This window comes from Lynx canadensis, chromosome D1 (assembly GCF_007474595.2).
Source record: "Lynx canadensis isolate LIC74 chromosome D1, mLynCan4.pri.v2, whole genome shotgun sequence".
In the NCBI taxonomy this organism is placed as follows: domain Eukaryota; kingdom Metazoa; phylum Chordata; class Mammalia; order Carnivora; family Felidae; genus Lynx; species Lynx canadensis.
In genome coordinates, this window is record NC_044312.2 from 73,428,280 (window position 1) to 73,450,524 (window position 22,245).

Below are 22,245 nucleotides of genomic sequence, written 5' to 3' on the forward strand. Positions count from 1 at the left end.
CTAATATACTAAAAAATACTCACATCAGCACTTTTACTCCTTGGAAGATTGACTGCTCTCTTTAGCTTCTTTACTGATTCTGTAATGGCAAGAGTCTCTACACCATCTAAAGCACTACAGATTTTTCTTACAGCTTTAATTACTTGATCTACTGCTCGGTGCTGGTTCTTTAAAAATAAAAAGTAAAATAAACATAAGTATGTGGAATTTAAAGGATCAGTTTCAGAGATGAAGTCAGAAACCAGACATTTTAGATGTGCTTAATAAACAGATATCCTTTACTCTTTTGTGATGAAAAATAAACAAAATACCTTTTTACTGACCTATTTTATTTTGAATAAGAAAACTTGGGTCTGATGTTCATTTTGCCTGACACAATTATTCAGATGCAAATGCCATTAATTTCATACTTAGAATAACTAATAAATCATTAACAAATTACTAAGTCATTAAAAAAAACTGGAGTTATTTTTTATTCTTACTTGGGAGTAAGTTCCACATTAAAAACACCAATCCTTCTCTCCCTCCTGCCAAAAAATTTGGTATAAAAAACCAAGTTCTTCAGAGATTGGCTGCATATTAATAACATTAGGCAGCAGTTAGTAGACATGAGTCAACTTTTAAGCAGGATTTGCATCTATACAACCATTACTTTTTAAGTTTTATTGGATGAAAAAACTTTCTTGAGGACAATCCCTCTGTAGTATTTAATCATACTTGATTTCACCACAATTCAAAAGTATACATGTACAAATATATCATAAAATCATTTACCTGATGAGAATGATTTAAAAATCTCTCTCCATTCCTCCATCATTTTAAAATAATGTTTCTTATCTCATTAAGAAACACTCTTACATAAAGAATTCATCAAACATGTATGCCAAACTTACATGCCAAGTACTGTTAAAATGGGCTGAAATTTAGTACTGTACCATCCCTTAACAATTTAAATTTTTCCACCTTTGAGGCTTGGCAACCAGAAACTGAATGTTCCCTGTACCTTTATGCTTCAATGAAACCACCTCATTTGCTCAAACATCCAATTACCCTGCACTCCTCAGGGACCAACAATCTGTTTTCTAGCTCCCCATTTTTGCTTACTTATATTTCTGCTTACTTTTACTCCTACACCTTCATGCAAAAACCTTTCCAGTGTTGAGGCTCAGGTCATTCTCCTATACTATTCTCCATCATTTTTTTATGTGCCAGTTACCAATTTATTGTCAATTAGTTCCAAGTCAATCCCCTTCTTTGCTCTACTTTGTGATACTGGAACTAGACCTATATTTTTCCTTTGCCAGCCGACAAAATGTTAGGTTTGGTCAACAGAGGGCACCTAAGGGACACTCAGGCAATAGCAGCATGAAGACACTTCTCATCAGGGTTCCAGGCCTCCTCATCTTTTTTTTTTTTTTTTTTTTAAACTTCAGCACAGGATCCCAGTGGTCCTCAAAGACCAGTTCCAGCTATACCCTCAGGCCATGGTCTCCCAATCTGACAACTGTAGCAAGTCTCTTTGCTATAGGCATCCTCTGTGCTCCTGTGATAGCCAAACCCTTTTAGAAGAGGCTGGAATTCAGCCGGGGGGGGGGGGGGGGGGGGGGGGGGGGGGGGGGGGGGGGGGGGGGGGGGGGGGAGGGTTCTACATTAAGTCCTACAATTCCTTCACTATCCATTGTTCCTCAACCTAGAGGTGATAGCTGTGTTTTTATATCCTATTTCTGGACCCCTTATAGCATGGTTGGCAAGCTTTTTAAAAAGGCCAGAGAATAAAATGTTTTAGGCTTTGTGGGCCACACAGTCTCTGTCACAATTCAACTCTGCTATTATGGCATGAAAAGAGATACAGGTAAATACATAAATGAGTATGGCTGTGTTCCAATAAAAACTTCATTTACAAAAATTGGAACAGGCCAGATTTTGTATGCAAGCCATAAAATGCCAAATCCTGCCTCAGAATCCTCTTTTGCCCTTTGTAGTAATTAACCACCTTTTACTAATTAACAATTCTTTAAATTTTCCTGTTCAAATTACTACTGTATTTTCTGTCCCCTGACTTGACCCCTGATGGCCTGATCTGCCTTGTAATTGGACTTGTGGTCATTTCCTCCACTACATGCCATATTTTTGCTCTATTCACCTGACTTTCTACTCTATATCCTATAATAAGCCTCAGTTACATAAATGTCCACGTGGAAAATTCACAGCATCATCAACCCCAAAACTGTACCCTATGAGAATCTTAACCACAATATTATAGTCTGATCACAATCTCCTTTGCCTCCAGTCCCCACACATTCATTTCAACTAAACTCATTCTTTGAGGTCAGAGCCTTCTCTTCTCTGCTTCTTCTACCAGGCAGCTGAGCATTTTCAAAGAAAATTCAACATCCCCAATTTCAGCAGGAACTGCACACCACTTAACATTCCTTTTACTTGTTCTTGGTCAGTTCTCTTTCTCATTTTTCTTTACTGCTCCTATAACTTCATTTTAGTAAAATAAATTAACACTTATCTCTAGAAAATTAAAGCCAGGAGAAATCAAAACTTCCGCAACTTCCTGATTTTTCCTAAAACCTAAATTAAAACATATATCCACACAAAGACTTATATGGGGGGGGAGGGTTACAGCAGCATTATTCATAACAACTAAAAACTGCAAACTGTCCAAAATGTCCATTATTTGGTGACCAGATAAACAAAATATGATATATCCATACAATGTAAGTATTCAGCAATAAAAAAAGGACTATGGATTCGAATTACAACTTATATACTACAACATGGACAGAGCTTAAAAACGGTATGGTATGTGGAAAAAAAAAATCAGGTATTACATAGGGTATGATTCCATTTACATGAAATCTCCATTAAGGGGAAATCTACCGAGACAGGTACTAGATCAGGTGTTATTCGGGGGTTGGGCTGGGAATGAGGAATGACTGAAAAGTAGTACATGGAAACCTTTGGGAGTGACGAAAATGGTCCAAAGAACAGGACTGTGGAGATAATTATACAACTCTATGCATTTATTACAAGGAATCCTTGAATTATATATATTCAATGGGTACACTTTATGGTATATAAATTATACAATAAAGCTATAAAAAAATTATGGGGAATATATGACAGTCACTATTTTTTTTAGTCATTATTTTGCGTAAGATGGTCCTAAAGACATCTGCGATAAGACATTTATTAGAATACAGACCTTAACGAATTGAAGGTTAAGCCATGCAAATATCTGGGGGAAGAGCATTAAAAGTAAAGAGAACAAAAAGCACAAGGATCCCAGCTGGGGAGCATACCTATAGATCCACCAGAACAAAGAAGGAAAGTGTTAGGAAGCCAGATCAGAGAGGTGGTGGGGTCAGAATACATAGGGCCCTGAAGACACAATTAGGGATCTGAATTTTACTGAGATGGTAAAGAGGATTTTGAAAAAGGGGATAAGATAATTTAGCATCTTTAAGAGTTTATAAATTTTATTAATCTTTTCAAAGAGCCATCTTTTGTCTTTTTCTCTTTTACATATGCTATCTGTGCTTATTATTTTTCTTAAAAAGCCTTTTTGTTTTGTAATAATTTTACATTTACAGAAAAGTTGCAAAAACAGTACAGATAGTTCCTCTAAGATAGTTAGAAAGTTCCTTTAAGAACATTAAAGGAAACTGGGTTAAGTAACGTAACCATGTTATATTGACAAAACTAAGACATTAACACTGGTACATTACTATTAACTGAACTGTACTTTAGTCAGACTGAACCAGTTTTTCCATTAATATTCATTTCCTCTTCCAGGATACAATCCAGGATGCCATATTGTACTTAGTGACTATTTTTAAAATATCATTTTGATTCCCTGTGGAAGAAAGACTGTAGAAGGACAAGGGTAGAAGCTGAGAGAGCTGTAAGGAACTACAGTTGACCTGAGAACAACACAGGATTGAACTGCTTGGGTCCATTTATATGTGAATTTTCACAGCACAAGTGCTATAAATGTATTTTCTCCTCCTTATGATTTTAACTTTTATTAAAAAAAATTTTTTTTTAATATTTATTTTGAGAGAGACAGAGCATGAGCAAAGGAAGGGCAGAGAAGAGGAAGGGGGAGACAGAGAATCCAAAGCAGGCTCCAGCTCTGAGCTGTCAGCACAGAGCCGATTGCGGCCTTGAACTCCTGAACCGTGAGATCATGGCATGGGCCGAAGTCGGGACGCCCTACTGACTAAGCCACCAGGCGCTCTTTAACATTTCTTTTTCGCTAGCTCACTTTAGTACAAGAATAAAGTATACATACAATAAAAGTATACATACAATAAAAACAACATACAAATATGTATTAATAAACTATGTATGTTATCAGCAAGGCTTCCAGCCAAGGGTAGGCTATCAGCAGTTAAATTTTGGGGGAGCCAGAAGTTATAAACAGTGGGTACCTGGCTAGCTCAGTCGGCAGAAGATATGACTCTTGATCTCAAGATTGTGGGTTCAAGCCCAATGTTGGGCCTAGAGCTTACTTAAAGATAGACAGATGTTATATACAGATTTTCGACTGCACAGGAGGTCAGAGCCCCTAACCCCCATGTTGTTCAAGGGTCAACTGTGTCATAACTATTGTAATTGACTAGAACTGTAGCTTTGGTAGTGATAAAGAGTGGTCACATTCTGAATGTATTTTTAAAATAGAGCTGACAAGAATTAGATAGATTGTGGGATATAAAAGATCTTTTTCTTGAGAAATCAAATACGACTTCAAGGTTTGCCCCTTAGCAAAGAGAAGGATAGAGTTGTTATTTACCAAAAAGAGGAAGACTCATAAATAGATATGAAGGGTAATATAAAAATTCAGTTTCATGTATCTTAAATTTGAGATGTTAATGAATTAGACATTCATATAAAAATGTCAGGTAAAATATATTTGAATCTGGAGTTCAGGGAAGAGGTTAGTCTGAATGTATAAATTTCAGCCATTAGTAGTATATGTAGGGTATTTAAAGACATGAGATTAAGCGAGATCACCTGGAATGTGACCACAAGGGAAAAGAAGAGATCCTAGAACTGAGCCCTATGGTATTCTGATGTTTAGAGGACAGAAAAATAAAGAGACCATAAGCAGAAAGCCACAAGTGAGAGAACAGAGCAAGACACTGGAAGTCAGAGAACCACAAACATGATACACCAAGAGGTCATGAGAGTATTCAAGAGGAAGAAACAGCCACCTCTATTAAACACTATAGAAACAATGAGAAAAATAAAGACCAAGAACTTATTACTGAAACCATGATCATGAAGTCCTGATCTTAGGTGCAGTTTCAGGGAAGTGCTGAGAATGAAAGCCTGATTGGAGTGGGTTCATAAAAGAATGGAAAGAGAGGAAGTGGAAGCAGTAAAAAATAGATTAACTTTAAGGAGTTTTGCTGCAAGAAGAAAAGAGAAGTGGAGTGGTTGCTACAGGGGGATGTGGACTTTTTGTTTTAAGATGGAAGATATGCCCAGGGCTGTCCTTAAACTCTTATTTTCTGTACCTGCAGTAATTTTCTTGGGGATCTCCTTATGGCTTCAAAATACCAATTATATTCTTATGATTCCCATGTTTACTACCTCCAGGCTGGGCCTCTTCCATTAGAATCCAGATTTATATCCAACTGCCTACTCAACATTGCTATTAAGGTGACTAACAGTCATCACAAAGTCCAAAATTAAGTTCTACATCTTCCATCCAAATCTGCTCCTCTCACAGTTTCTTCCTCTCCCGCCCCTTCCTCCCCCTTCCCACTATCTATGGCTAGCAAAACATCTTCCTAATTGATTTGTTTCCATTCTTGCCCCCCTCCCTCACTCTATTCCAGCTAGAAAGACAGATATATCAGGCACACTCCTCCTCCCCTAGACAACCAGATAGCTTCCTCCTCTCCTCCAGTTCTTTACTCAAATTTACCTTCCTAATGAGGTCTCTTCTGAATACAAATGTTGAAATTGCAACATTACCCTCATTTATTTTTCTCTATGTGCTTACCACCTGATGTAGCATATATTTTGTTAGTTTAATTGTCATCTCATGCAACTAGAGTGTAAACTAAGACTTGGGATTACAGTTTCTTTTGTTCACTACCATAGCCTTAGCACCTACAACAGTGCCTCATGATGAGGAGATATTCTGCAAATATTTACTGAATAAATATGTTTATATGCTGACAAGAATATAATAGTAGCTGGAAATCTGAGAGTCATCCTATACTATTTTTTTTCTTACATCTCATTACCTACCAAAATCTTACCAATTTTATCTCCTAAGTATTGTTAATCAGTTCCCTCCTTTTGCCTTTATCACACTATTTTTCACTTGGACTACTATAAAAAACTTTCCTAAATAATCTCCCTAAAACCAATCCCGCCAGAAGTAAATCTAATTTCCACAGTACGGCCAGAGTAATTTCAGCTCACGACTCAGAAACAAGTCACTCAACCCATCCCACCCCTTACCCTCAGCTAAAAAGGGCTAGAGCAGGGGTCAGTAAACGTTTTCTGTAAAATAGCAATTAATAAATAGTTTAGGTTTTGCAGGATGTATAGTATGAGTCTCAACTACTCACCTCTAGTATTAGAACACAAATGCAGTTACAGAAAATATATAACAAATGGGTGTGGCTGTGTTCCAAAAATTTTTATTTACAACAGAAAGTAGACTGGATATGGACCTCTAAGCTAGAGGATAGAGTAAAACTCCTTAACATGGATAAGGTGGTAACTTATGTCCGGGTATCTCCAACATCATCTCCCAACCTTCACTTCATACTCTACCCTGTTACAGAAGTGCTTCTACTTCCACATATGTATCTCACCTATGTGCTTTTATTCACATGTCCTTCCCAACCATCTTCTTCTAGCTAACCCATACTGTTGACTTGAACTAGGCAAACTCCCTTCTTAGAGGCTTTCCTTGGAAGTCTCAAGTTGGAAGAAGTGCCCTTCTCTGATCTCCCAAAGAATCCAATGCATGCCTCTATGCTACACTGAATTTTGTTTAAATCCATCACTAGTTTTAAGTTCCTGGTAGGTGGGGACGAGGTCATCCATTTTCGTAACTCCAGCATCTAGAATATAGTAAACATTCACTTCTTTTTTAAATTGAACTGAAGGTTCCTCTTAGTAATAAAGCTGAAGTGAGGTGAAGTGCTGACTCAAGCAATATTGAAAATTTCTGTTAACAAGTTGGGTCAGAAAACAAGTCATCAAACATCAAGAATATTGTTTAAATCGTCCTTCTAAAATATTTCATACAATACCACACTAATATTTAAGATAGAACAGAGACAAGAATCCTTAAGTCATCATGCCAAAAGGTGTATTAAGACTTACTTCAGTTTGCAGAGCCAGGTCTACTTGGTGGTGGTAAGAATCTAAAAGTTCGTCAACAGGGTATCTGAAATAAAGAACAGTTACTGTGGCTGAAGAATACTATATACAGAAATGATTGTTTTATTCACCAAAATAATGGTATTCACATCCAAAAGCAAAGTTTGAAAACCTGGAATTAATGCTTTAGATGCCACACCTTGTCATGATCTCCTTATAAGGTTTTTCTATTTGATGCAGATGTTTGTTTAAATCCACCGGTGTTTTATCATCTTCTGCCTAAAAAAACACATATACACATATGTTTACCAAAAAAATAAAATCCGTTCTTTGGGTTTGTTTTTTGTTTTTTTGGTTTCTTTTTAGTTTTTATTCATTTATTTTTGAGAGAGAAAGAGAGAGTGTACAAGCAGAAGAGGGACAGAGAGAGATTGGGGGTCAGAGGATCTGAATGAAGGGAGCTCTGTGTGGACAGCAGACAGTCCAATGTGGAGCTCAAACTAACAAACCGTGAGATCATGACCTGAGCTGAAGGCAGACACTTAACCTACTGAGCCACCCAGGTGCTCCTCTTTGGGCTTTCTATTACCAAATTAAACATGGTTAAGTGTATGACAAATTCTTGAAACTGCAGTGATTTTTCAGAACAGGTTAAAATATTTTCAGAATTAAATACTATTTATAACCAATCAGGGAAACAAGTACATCAATATTCTGAAAAATTTGTTTTATAAATAAAAAAACATAAATGCTTTTTAGTTTTTGATCTATAGGCAGCTCCCAAAGTAAAAACTACTTCTGTTCTACACAGAAAGAACAGAGAGGTTTAAAACAAAATAAAACACTTTTAAAGATATCTGACAGCCAAATGAAGGTGGGGTAGAATCAGATGGGGAAGAGATCATCTGAATTTCTGCATTATTTTTTCTAATGATAATCAAATTTCCCCCCAACTTACCCCCAATAAATAAGGTACTGGTCTCTTCTACCATAAGTCTTTACTATGCAAATATTCTCAAGAACATTATTCCTTAAGAAACTGAAAAGAGAAGTTACTAATGATTGCTAAAATGTACTGAATTTTGTGAAACAATTTATTTCACTTGGTTGAAAAACATCAAACACAGGAGAAAAACCTAAGAAAATAAACAAAAAGTAGAAATGACTGCTATTTTTCTATCCAAAGTTCTACCAAATGAAGAGTAATTCTCTTTAAAGATTAAAATTCATCAAATGTTTTTGCTTTAACTTCAAAAGAAAATACTGCATTTTAAAAAGAGAAGCAGTTTTCATTTGGTGAAAAATAATGTATTTTTCTTCCTTCAAACCACATTTAGTATTCAAAATCTTTCCTCCTTCCTCATTTCCCTTTGACCCTAATGTTTTCATTCTTATGTAAAATCATTACAAGTCAACTTTTATTTCCTCCACTTTGATTTTCAAATATGCCACCAGCTTGGAGTAGTAGGCTACCTAAGACTCCATGATTGAAAAGCTACCCCCATTTGTTGAAAACCCTTGTTGTGGATAAAATTAGTTCATCATTCCAATCCATTCACCAGTCCAACCCAGAAATCTTGAAGAATGTACAAATTGCAAATTGGCTAATTAGCAGAATTACTCAGAGTCAACCAAATGCAATTCAGTTATAAGGTACATACTTACTGTTCGGGCCAGATTTTGGCACATTGCACTGAAGGTCAAAAGTTGTAGTTTAATCTCTGTGTCCCATTTCCGGCAGTTCTGAATATGTTCATGACTTCCAAGGCAATGATTACTATTAAAATAGATTAATTATTCATCAATGTTATTCTCCAACTAGAAATTACAGAGGTGAGAGTAAAATATAACTTGTATCTGCATCAGAAATTGAAGAGAATGGTAAAATGTAGAGATAGTTTTTTAACCAAGTGTGAGCATTTAAATAAAAGAATAATTCTACATGGACAGAGTCACAATAAAGAAGAAAGATGAAGGTAAAAAAGAAAATAAGAGAAATAGGAACAGGGCATTTTTAGTAGCTGAAAGTAATTAAATCTGTAAAATAACTAAACTGTATATGCTAAGTTACCTGGTTCAGAAAAAGATTCATACAATGACTATTTCAAGGCAACTAAAAGGAAGTCACAGCTGACCACTGTGTGAAAAGTAATGGCCCATGCTACAGAAGGAAAAAATACGTGACTATTGACTCTTAGCAGAAAGTAAAAAAAACTATTAAATTCACTTATCAATGAATTATCTTTTTTTCCCATTTAAGACTATAAGTTTAAGGGCAATACCATGTCTTAATTGTCTCTGAAATCCCTCCACGGTCTTAGATACATACACATCTTAAAACAAAGTATATCTCAATTTAAGTTCATGAATCCAATCAATTCAGTAGGACCCAACATATTTTTGGATTACAAATTTAACTTGAAATTTTTCTAATTTTAACCCCTTAAAAATGAAATTTCCAAAGATGTTGTTCAGTAGTTAAGTAAGTAAACTTACTTTTGTAGCACTTCCTCTTGACCACAAACTTTCAGAACGTAGCTGCCAATATCTACTTGATTCAAGTCATCATGTACCCAGCAAAGGGCTTGCATTATAATGATTTCTACAGTAGAACTCACTGTAAAAGAGGCATCATTTTCATTTTGCTCGTTTAACTCTATACACTTATTCAGAATGTATTTATCATCTAAGAGAGCACTATACAAATAGAAATATAATGTAGGTCACATATAGAATTTAAAATTTTCTACTAGCCACGTTGAAAAAAGTAAAAAGAAACAGGTGAAGCTAATTCCAACATGTTTTATTTAACCTAATAAATCCAAAATATCATTTCAACATAAAACCAGTATTTAAAAATTACTGAGACATCTTATTTCTTCTCAAATTGGTTCTTTGAAATTCACCGTGTATTTTATACTTCTAGCATATCTCACTCTATATTAGCCATATTTCAAATGCTCAATAGCCACATGGGGCTAGGGGTTACTGTATTTGATTAGGGCAGATCTAAAACTAAGAAAGCCACCTCCCTATTACAGACTCCTCCAAAAAGGATGACATTTAGCAGTATCTAGCAAACAATGATTTAAACCAAATCATAAGAAAAAAAAAAATCACCATTTTAAATGTTTGATATTTGCTGGTAAATTTTCTAATGTAAAATAAAAATACAGCAAGTAGGAAGTATTCTTCAATTATCGTTCTTGACAAGACCTATTTACTAAGATTATAATACATTAAAAAATTAAAGTAGCCTTTTAAAGTAACCTATTTCTGGGCATCTGGGTGGCTCAGTTGGTTATGTGTCTGACTCTTGATTTCAGCTAGTCATGATCTCACAGTTTATGAGATCAAGACCCACATCAAGCTCTGTACTTTCAGCTTGGGTTTCTCTCTTCCCCCCACCCTCTCTGTTCCTCCCCGGCTCTCCCTAAATAAATAAACATTAAAAAAATAATAAAGTAACCTATTTCTATACTTAGATCTCTTATGTTCAATTTAGAAGACAGTTATTAAATTCAAACTTCACGAAAATCAACAGCTTGGCAGAAAAAGCCATAAAATATCTAATAATGACTACATTTCTGAACAGTCAAATGTACAGTAACATTTATTATTTGGACACACCTCTACTATAATATGGTTAAGTTTCTTAACAGAGATGTATATTATAAATGTGCACATTTACAAAGAACCAAACTACAGGCATTTCAGACATTTTCTCAAAGTGTAATCTTATCTTGAGACATCAAGTCAAAATGTGATACAAATTAAAACATTTGCTATCAATGCTTATTATTCAATCAAGGGGCTTACTGACCTTTTTTTCCTTCAATTTTCATATTAATTCTTACAGCATATGGATTTAAACAATTCCCCAAACCAAAATTTAAAGTATGTTTTATAAGAATAACTCTTCCTTTAGAAACTAAAAGAATGATTATTATAGTTGGCTAACATTTTTGTTTCAGATTTCTATTTTTTCAAAGGGGCTTGAAAAGTACAAAGCTACAAAGAAAAGTATCCAAATATTGGACATATTCCTAATCATAACCATTATAGAAAAAAAATGGCATCATTTGTAAGTCAAAGTGCTACAGAAATATAGGACCTTATTCTACCATTGGAATTCCAGTAAAGCAATATACATCATGAGAAGCAGTAAATTATGACAGAAAAGTTCCTACAGACTTTAGGATACATTTCTAGAAAGGATATCCACATCAAATCTGGAAGAGAGAGTTAGAACCAAAGGAGAATTATCTTCTCCTTAGAGGAGCTTAACAAGATAACTGGAATTTCAATTTCACTGACAGCTCTTTATAAACAAGTATTCTTCTTGCCATAAAATGGAAAGAAAAAAAAAAAAAAGAACTGGACTATAATTAGCCTTTCAATCTCATGCTTTGGGACCTTGGCCACCAGCCACCAATTAACCAAAGTTACTCAGCATTTTTCAGAGAAATATGCAGTAATAGAAGTAATAAAGGTAAACTGTTTTCCCACTAGTCTTAACAGGAAAACTATGCAAACGTATGCCAATTTTTTGAAAAGGATAACTAATGAATATTAACTATTTTACCACACACACACACAAAATTCTTTTAAAGTGTATCTAATGATAACAAGGTCAAGAATAATTCAAACTAACATTTTAAGCATTTTCCGCCTAATCAAAGCTAAACAAGATGGCTGGGGAACTACAAACGTACCATCACATGTAAAAGTAACTGGTAGTTGAAATCCTTCAATTTCAATGGAGACCTTCACGCTAGCATTTTCTCCACATATGTTTCTTTGTACTGTAACTGGACTTAACAAATAGCCTGGATTTGTGCAGTGATTGGTATACGGAAAGTTGGTCTTCAATCTGTTCACAAGAAAGAAGAAATTAAATTACTTTTTTTAAAGCTGCATTTGAGAGCCCTAAACACAAGTTTTGCATGCTTACAGCCATTCAATTCAGTGTCTTTGTCCAGTTCCAGAGCAGCTCATGAGAACTGTAATGAATGGACCCCAGTCAAACTCCAAATACTAGCATTTGCCTTTTAGGTAAAAGGAATCCAAGAAAAGAGATTAAGTACTGTCAGGACATCTTTGGTAACATTAATCAACATTAACCAAGCACACACTGGATACATGGCATTTTCTGCTTCAGTTTTTTTTTATACAGTATAATTACACAAAATGGTTCATTTTTAACGAATCCACTGAGAATATAAGCAATGTAGCCCTCAACCACAATTGCTACAGAGATAAAAAGTTTGTTTTTCTTTTAAAAATCTTTTTTGGGGCACCTGGGTGGTTCAGTCAGTTAAGGGTCCAACTCTTTTTTGTTTGTTTTTCATAAAGAGACAGAGACAGAGCGCAAGCAGTGAAGGACAGAGAGAGTCGGAGACAGAGAATCTGAAGCAGGCTCCAGACTGAGCTGTTGGCACAGAGCCCAAAGCGGGGCTTGAACTCACAAGCCGTGAGATCATGACCTGAGCCAAAGTTGGATGCTCAACAGACTGATCCACCAGACACCCTGAAGTGTCCAACTCTTGATTTCAGCTCAGGTCATGATTTCATAGTTCATGAAATCAGCCCTGTGTAGGGCTCCGCACTGACAGCATGGAGCCCACTTGGGATTCTCTCTCTCTCTCTCTCTCCCTCTCTCTGCCCCTCTCCTGCTCATGCTCCCTTTCTCAAAATAAATGAATAAACTTAAAAAATTTAAAAACTGTTTTAAGGCCTTTTTCCTATATATTTTGGTTGTTAGACAACAATAAAAAAAAAAAACATAATTGGTTGTTACAGTGCTATGAGGCCTTTATTCCCTCAAAATGATTTCTAGAACTTAGCATTTGGAATGGCAAGAATTGCCTGTGAAGGTATTCACAGTAACAACATAGCTTAAGTTGAAATAAATTCACGATTATAGTGTATATGGTTTTTCTCCACACAGCACCTCTGTTATCAGAAGACAAAGGAGAATTTGATGCCTTTTTAAAATCTGTAGCCTTCCTTTAACTGACTTTTTTCTGGAGGTTAGAAGACAAGATCCAATTGTATTGTCTGCTTTTCATAGGATTACAAATGGAATGAATGCTGAAGGTGTATTTATTTCTGTAGAGATTAAAATAATCAAGTCATAGAAATAGAATAAAATGGCTTGCAATGACAAAAAGAAAAGGGTCAGGGGAGGCAGCAAGTATATCTGTGCAGCCTCTAGAGCCAGACAACCTGAGTTTAAATCCTGATTGTAACTACTAACTAGGTGTGTGACCATAGGCAAGTTACTGAATATCCTTGTTGCTTCCAGCTTCCAATTCTACAAAATGAGGGTACTACCACTACTAACTTCATAGGATTATTGTGAGAATTATGTAACTTAAGTTTATAAAACACTCAAAGCAGTGCCTAGTAACAGAGGTGCTATAAGCATCTTGTCAAATAAATAAGTGAATTAAAAAATCTGTGTTCTGCACTATGGCCCTAAGTGCCAGAAAAGATCCAAAATTAGAAAGAAATGTAATTTAAAAAAAGCAATATAAGCAATAAACTTAAATTGATATTGGAAATGCACCTTTAGATGTCAACACAGTATCTTTAGATGTGTGCTTGTTGCCAAGCTTACCTATCTGCAATACAATGTGAAGACCTTCATAGGAGCTTGTCTAAGATTCTTGTTTTTCATTTACTAGGTATTCTCGTTTTCTACAGTATAAAATAGATGCTCTCAGCAAATCATGTAATTAACTAATACATGAAATATTAGAGAATTTTGTCTATATCCAAGCAAGACTTCAATTTTCAGAAATCCTTAAGCATGATGAAAGGACAATCAGAAATTCTAATAATAGCTCAGAAAACAAGAATTTATTAGACAAAATAATGAGAAAAGTTGCATTCAATGAACTTGGCTTGGTAGGGGGAACCCTTCATTTCCTTTCCTTAAAATGAGTCTTTTGGATACATGTACACCAATGTTTACAGTAGCATTATCTACAGTAGCAAAATTATGGAAACAGCCCAACTGTCCATGGATTGATGAATGGATAAAGAGATGTATTCCATACAATGGAATATTACTCAGCCATAAAAAAGAATGGAATCTTGCCATTTGCAATGACATGGATGGAGCTAGAAAGTATTATGCTAAGCAAAGTAAGTCAGAGAAAGACAAACACCATATAAGTCCACTCATACGGAATTTAAGAAACAAAACAAATGAGCAAAAGGGGAAAAAAGAGACAGAGGCAAACCACAAAAAAGACTCTTAACTATAGAGAACAAATTGATGGTTACCAGAGGGAGGTGGGTGGATCTGTGTGTTAAATAGGTGATGCCGAGGGGGGCGCCTGGGTGGCTCAGTCAGTTAAGCATCTGACTTCGGCTCAGGTCATGATCTCACAGTTCGTGGGTTCAAGCCCTGCGTCGGGCTATGTGCTGACAGCTCAGAGCCTGGAGCCTGCTTCAGATTCTGTGTCTCCCTCTCTCTCTGCCCCTCTCCCACTCATGCTCTATCTCTCTCTCTCAAAAATAAATAAATGTGAAAACATTTAAAAAAAAAAAAATAGGTGATGCCGACTCAGCAAATAAAGAGGACACTTGTGATGAGCACCAGCTGATGTATGGAAGTGCTGAATCACTATCCTGTAAACCTGAAACTAGTATTACACTGTATGTTAACTGGAATTTAAACAAAAACTTAAAAAAAAAAAAAAAAAGAGAGTCCACGGGGCACCCGGGTGACACAGTTGGTTGAGTGTCTGACTTCAGCTCAGGTCATGATCTTATAGTCCGTGAGTTCGAGCCCCGTGTCGGGCTCTGTGCTGACAGCTCAGAGCCTGGAGCCTGTTTCAGATTCTGTGTCACTCTCTCTCTGCCCCTTCCCCGCTCATGCTCTGTCTCTCTTTGTCTCTCAAAAATGAATAAGTATTTATAAATAAATACATAAATACATAAATAAATAAACAAAAGAGTCCTTTTTTTTTTACACAGCAATGTGAATGTACAGTAAAGCCTTGATTTGCAAGCATAATTCATTCTGGTAATATGTTTGTAATCCAAAGCACTGTATATCAAAGTGAATTTCAAGAACCACTGGCTCAGTTGTGATCATGTGACATTTGGCGTCATCTACTACTCGTACTGCAAGACATCGCTCATTTTTCAAGTTAAAAATCTATTAGAAATATTTGCTTGCCTTGTGGAACACTTGCGGAACAAGTTACTTGCAATCCAAGGTTTCACTGTACAGAACATCACACATTTGTACATGTAAAACTGGTTACAATAGTAAATTTCATTTTATGTATGTTTCATCACAAGAAAAAAACTTTTTAATGAGTTCTATCTCTGGTTGACAGTATGGAAGATAGTCCAGAGAAAAAAAACAGTGATTCTTTTTTTTAATAATGTTTATTTATTTTTGAGACAGAGACAGAGCATGAGCAGGGGAGGGGCAAAGAGAGAGGGAGACACAGAATCCGAAGCAAGCTCACAGAGCCCAACGTGGGGTTTGAACTCGTCAACCGCTAGATCATGATCTGAGCCGAAGTCGGACACTCAACCAACTGAGCCACCCAGGCGCCCCAACAGTAATTTTCTTTTTAATGTTTATTTATTTTTTTAGAGAGAGAAAGAGAGAAGGAGGAGGGGAAGGACAGAGAGGGGAGAACAGAGAGGGTCCAAAGAGGGCTCTCCGCTGACAGCAACGAGCCCCATGGGCTCGAACTCACAAACCATGAGATCCTGACGGGAGCCAAAGTCAGGTGCTTAACTGACTGAGTCACCCAGGCACCTCAGTAATTTTTTTTCTATAAAATTGACATTCTTCTATTCTTATGGTTTTGTTTGCTTTATCAAAACTGGGGAAAAACTAAGATGGTAATAGAATCCTTAAAGTTGGGTTTTTTTTTTTTTTGTTCTGTTTGTGACTACACTTTTTTTTTTTTTAATTTTTTTCAACGTTTATTTATTTTTGGGACAGAGAGAGACAGAGCATGAACGGGGGAGGGGCAGAGAGAGAGGGAGACACAGAATCGGAAACAGGCTCCAGGCTCTGAGCCATCAGCCCAGAGCCCGACGCGGGGCTCGAACTCCCGGACCGCGAGATCGTGACCTGGCTGAAGTCGGACGCTTAACCGACTGCGCCACCCAGGCGCCCCTGTGACTACACTTTTAAACATACAAAAGCAAATTAATAAATTTATAACTGCTGAATAAATTACTCAATATAATAGACCATGTAAGGTATTTTTATGGACACTCTAAACCATATATTATAGCTTGATATTCTTGAGTAATTACCTATAACGATTATTTTTTTAAGCTCTGATTTTCCACTAATATTTCCACTTCCCTGTTACCATGAAAGAAATGTCTTCATTTGCTTGTTTAATGTGGCACTACAGTTCAGGAAATTTAGATGCTTTAGGGTTTATTTTCTTACTGTGTGCGCAATCAAGCTGATGTTAGGTATGGACAGAGCCAAATTGTGTAAACTCAGGCAGGAAGAGACAAAAATGAGGGTTTTAAAAGACAAAAATAAAAAATAGGACTTTTAATTGAATAAACACTACTTTAAGGGCACCTGGGTAGCTCAGTCAGTTAAGTGTCAGACTCTTGATTTTGGCTCAGGTCATGATCTCACAGTTCAGGAGTTTGAGCCCCAAGCTGAACTCTGCTCTGACAGCACTGAGCCTACTGGAGATTCTCTCTCTCCCCCTCTCTCTCTGCCCCTCCCCTGCTTGCACTCTCTCTTTGTTAAAATAAGCAAACTTAAAAAAAAAAAAAAGGAATAGACACTACTTTATAGGAAAGGAAAATCAGCATTGTTTAGAATAAAATTATCTAAATGCAGAGGTAAAGTCCTCGAAAATACACAGGGAGTCCTTGGGATCGAGACACTATTGTAGGATATAAATACTAGATCTGAAATATATAGGGAAAAAAGGAACCAGCAGGCTACTTAGAATGACAAGTGTGAAGTGTAGCTTCTCATCCTATCATGCTAGGAAACCACAAATGAAGCGGCAAAACCTTTGGTATCTAAAATTCTAATAACTTTCTCTAGAACTATGTAACTAGCAGATACAGCAAGCTTTGTCAACTATGATAAGTGGGAAAAGGAAAGAAAACAGGAAATAAAAACCAGAAAAATGTAGTAATAATAAAATGTGCTGAATCACGGCATTATAATACTTTAAAAGAGATTCTTTTTTTTTTTTTTTAATGTTCATTTATTTTGAGAGAACACGCGAGCAGGGAAGGGGCAAAGAGAGGGAGAGAGACAATCCCAAGCAGACCCTGAGCTGCCAGTGCAGAGCCCCATGTGGGGCTTGACCTCATGAACCACTGAAATCATGAGCTGAGCTGAAACCAAGAGTTGGACACTTCACTGACTGAGCCAACCACATACCCCTGAAAGAGTGTTTTGTTTTTTTCTGGGGTTTTTTGTTTTGTTTTTGTTTTTAGAGAGAGAGAGAGAAAGAGAGAAAGAGAGACAGAGTGTGAGCAGGTGAGGGGCAGAGAGAGAGGAAGACACAGATTCTGAAGCAGGCTCCAGGCTCTGAGCCGTCAGCATAGAGCCCAACACGGCAGGGCTTGAACTCACAAACCGAGAGATCATGACCTAAGCCAAAGTCAGACAACCAATTGAGACACCAGGTCATGAGACCCAGGTGCCCCTAAAAAAGATTCTTGATATCACTAGTCCAACTCTCTGATTTCGCAGAAGAAAAAAAAAGGCTTAGAATTGGCAATGTACCAGAGTCTGTTATACAAGTAATCTTAACTGTAAACAAGTATCATCTTGACAAATCTTTCACAGCTAAGTTAAAATGATTAAATGAATCATTTTAGGGGCGCCTGGGTGGCTCAGTCGGTTAAGCGTCCAACTTCAGCTCAGGTCACGATCTCGCGGTCTGTGAGTTCGAGCCCCGCGTCGGGCTCTGGGCTGATGGCTCAGAGCCTGGAGCCTGCTTCTGATTCTGTGTCTCCCTCTCTCTCTGCCCCTCCCCTGTTCATGCTCTGTCTCTGTCTCAAAAATAAATAAAAATAAATAAATAAATAAATAAATAAATAAATAAATAAATAAATCATTTTAGATTTCAAAAAGTAAGGAGTTAGCTATCTAAGAGCATAAATACTTGTTTAAAAATTCCAGTGCAGTAATGACCATACTAAAAAAATTAAGAGCCATTAATTTCTTCAAGGGATAGCCCCTGACCCCAACCTCCAAAGTCACAGGGAAAGAAGAGAGGAGCTTAGAATAAGGCTTCAAAAACACGTCTGCTTCTGGGTGTCTGGGTGACTTAATCAGTTGAGCGTCTGACTTGATTTCAGCTCAGGTCATGATCTCACCGTTCATGAGCTTGAGCCCCACACTGGGTTCTGCGCTGGCAGTACACAGCCTGCATGGGATTCTCTCTCTCCCTCTCTGTCCCTCCCTCTCTCTGTCCCTCCCTTGCTTGCTTGCTCTCTCTCAAACAAACTTTGAGGGAAAAAAAGAAAAAGATAAAGAAAAGAAACACCTCTGCTTCTGGAGCAACTAGGTGGCTCAGTCAGGTGAGTGTCCACTGTTGACCCAGGGTCATAAGATTGAGCCCTGTGTCAGGATCTGCGCTGAGCGGGGAGCCTAAGATTACTCTCTCTCTCCCTCTACCCCTCTCCCCAACTCTTGTGCTCTCTCTTTCTCTAAAATAAACAGAAAACAAAAACACCTCTGCTTCTTACTTCTCTGAAATACTTGCTGTAATCACACACTTACTAATGGAAACGAAATTATAAAAAGAAGTCATTCTCTTTTTAGTTCATCTGGGGTTTCATATTACATAAGCCATTTGTGTGTGTGTGTGTGTGTACACATATGCGTGTGTATAAACAAAAATAATCATTTTAGCTAAGTAGCAGAGTCTGTGTAAATAACTCTAAGATTTAAATGGGGGAATAAGTTAAATTTCAGCCTAATTTCTCAACCTGCAAAGTTCAAATGTAATTGTCACTCAAAACAATCTAACAGAAGGCAATACAGGGCTTGTTTAGGGAGAAAACTAAAGGAACTAGATAAACACATAACAGATTACTTCCAAATGATTATGGTAAAAGATTATTTCCAAATTATTAACCACACACACATATGGTATAATGACATGAAGGCATAGGCAATTTCTAATACATGTAATTTGCATACTAATGTATGCATCCAAATGTCCATTTTAAATACCTACTGAAAAAAAGGATTTTAAAAATCCAGTTAAGAGTAACCTTTGCAGGTAATAAAAGTGGCTGTATTGGTATTTTTCTTCTTTTTTTCCTCTAAAGTATTCTAAAGACAAGAAATGCTGGTTAAAAGGTAACAAAGGTAGAATTTTAATAAAATATTACCAATGGTATAGAAAATCTAGTTAATAAGTCCCTTAAACATTAAAATGATGTATATACTCAAAAATGATCTGGGAACCCCAAACTTTGCTTTACTTAAATCAGACCACACTGGGGAAAATACTGAATTCATAGTAAATCCCTCCGTGGTGATCCACTTTCCCTTCTTCTGATAACAGATCTCAACCCCTTGGCCAGAATGTTTGTTGTTCCACTCTCTCTTTCCATGAGATTTTCCTATCTGGTGCTGGCTGACAGGACTCCCTTTCCTCTCTGATATCAAGACCATTAGAATATGAAGGTGAAGCTATCAGTGGCTATATTCCCCTGCCTTCAAAACTCCATCTGCAGTAGAAGAAAATGAAGCCAACATACATGGAGGAAGGGCAGCAAGAAGGATAGGATGAAAATGGAAAGGAGAGTCCAAAGGGCAGGGGTTATCAATTAAAGTGTGTGAATTCCTAGATCTTGCTGTCATTGAGTTCTGCCACATCCTTCCTCTTTCTGCTATATGGGTTTGCAAATCAATACATAACCTTTTTTTTTAAGTTTATTTATTTTGAGAGACAGAGAGAGTGAGCAGGGGAGGGGCAGAGAGAGAGGGAGAGAGAGAATCTCAAGCAGGCTCCCACACTGCCAGCGCAGAGCCTGATGCAGGGCTCAATCGTGAGATCATGACCTCAACCGACACCAAGAGTCAGATGCTCAACAAACTAAGACACCCAGAGGCCCCATTACATAACCTTTCTTGATTTAAGCTAGTTTAAGATGGGTTTCTAGCACTCACAACATAAATTCTGACTAATACAGTGATATAACAGAAAGAAAATAAACTGAATCAGAGGCAAAGGAGACCTGACTCTGCTACTGTCTGAGTAAATTTTGGTAGGTAACTTCTCTGAGCCTGTTTCTTCATCTATAAGAACTATTGGCTATATTTAAGATTAAAAGCATATTTTAGAAATTCATTTTTCAGGGCACCTGGGTAGCTCAGTTGGTTAAACGTCCAACTTCAGCTCAGATTATGATCTCCTGGTTGGTGAGTTCGAGCCATCAGGTTCTGTGCTGACAGCTCAGAGCCTAGAGCCTGCTTCGGATTCTGTGTCTCCCTCTCTTTTTGCCCCTCCCCTGCTTACGCACGCATGCGCACTCTCTCTAGATAAACATTTAAAAAATGCATTTTTCTAACCTTCAGGAAAATACGTGTTCCCCTAATCTTGACCGTTATAATAGCATCTCTTAAACAGGAAGGGCAGTATTTTGAATGCTAGAAAGTTTTCAGGGTATTAAGTCTCCCTAAAAAACAAAAACAGGTGTTTTCTGAGTGTACCAAAGCTTATATATGTTTAAGCCATATTTTCACTGGTTGATAGAATCAGAAGTCCTCCATCTGAACTCATTTTTTCTTCTAAATACTTATAAACCTAAGAGGTAAGGATATAGGTTCAACTGTAGTTGGTGTTAATGTGCCAATTAGTGGTCTTGAAATTTCAGCCACAGGGAGAAAATAATTAAATTTTTTTTTAATTTTAGAATGATTAGCATTAAGCTTGTTTTCAAGTTAACTTTTTAAAAGCAAGTATTTAATTTTAAAAAATCTTTAATTTATAAAGAAAAATTCCTTACTTTGTAATGGATTGACAAAAAGCAGCTACTTCTTCATTCTGTACTTCAATTTCTTGTAGAAGAGAACTTCCAGTTGACAAACTAGTGGTCCCACTTGGGTCTTTCTGTAATCAAAAAAATGTTTTTATTTCAAAAGTAAAAGGTCCCCAGATGTTAAGTAGCACCACAGCATAAACACATTTTTACAAAAGTGTGTACAAAGACATGGAGGGAAATATAAATCGTATCAGCAACAAAGTTTTTAAATTATAGATTTCTGTCTTTGTAAAAGTAATACCAGCTAAGCCTTGAAGTTCACTGGTCTTACTTGCTCCAAAGTAGAAATAGGCTGTACTTTGTAATGGTCAGTAAGAATAGAATGCTAAAGATATTTCCAATCAAAATCTTCCTGACATAAATGCTTCAGCAAGACTAAATGATTTAAAGGACTACCCTCTGTTTTAAAAAAGTGAAGAGATCAAACTCATTTGGGACTCCTCTAGTTACCAGGAATTCTATATATTCAACTGTGGCCCCAAATTCCAAGAAAGCAGCTAGTTCTTTACGTAAGAGAATGACTTTTAGGAGTTAGCGAGCATCTTCCATGTTAGTAAATTTATGCAAACATCATGATAGCCCTTCAAAAGGTAAGTTTGTCTGACCTAACTTTGTGTGCAATATTTTAATGAGATAAATTCACCACCCAAGCACAGCCAAACAGCATTTCCTTTAAAATTAAGTTAATTGCAATTAACTAAATTAAAATCGGAACATTTTCAATTTGAAATTAGTGAATGAAAATACAGTATATACATTTCAAGAATTGTAATGAACTTCAATGACCATGGCAAGATCTTGTCAGAAAAATTACTGAAAATTTAGGGTAACAATTCCTTTATGAAT

General features: G+C 36.6%; 1 protein-coding gene across 1 annotated transcript in view; it reads right to left on the minus strand.

Moving 5' to 3' along the window:
- PIK3C2A (phosphatidylinositol-4-phosphate 3-kinase catalytic subunit type 2 alpha) overlaps positions 1 to 22,245 on the minus strand; it is a 120,991-nt gene that overhangs the window by 43,344 nt on the left and 55,402 nt on the right. The window contains 7 exon segments of the mRNA XM_030331060.2: positions 24 to 167; positions 7,366 to 7,429; positions 7,562 to 7,641; positions 9,028 to 9,139; positions 9,859 to 9,979; positions 12,078 to 12,235; positions 21,364 to 21,467. Of these exon segments, the coding sequence (XP_030186920.1) occupies positions 24 to 167; positions 7,366 to 7,429; positions 7,562 to 7,641; positions 9,028 to 9,139; positions 9,859 to 9,979; positions 12,078 to 12,235; positions 21,364 to 21,467 (783 nt within the window).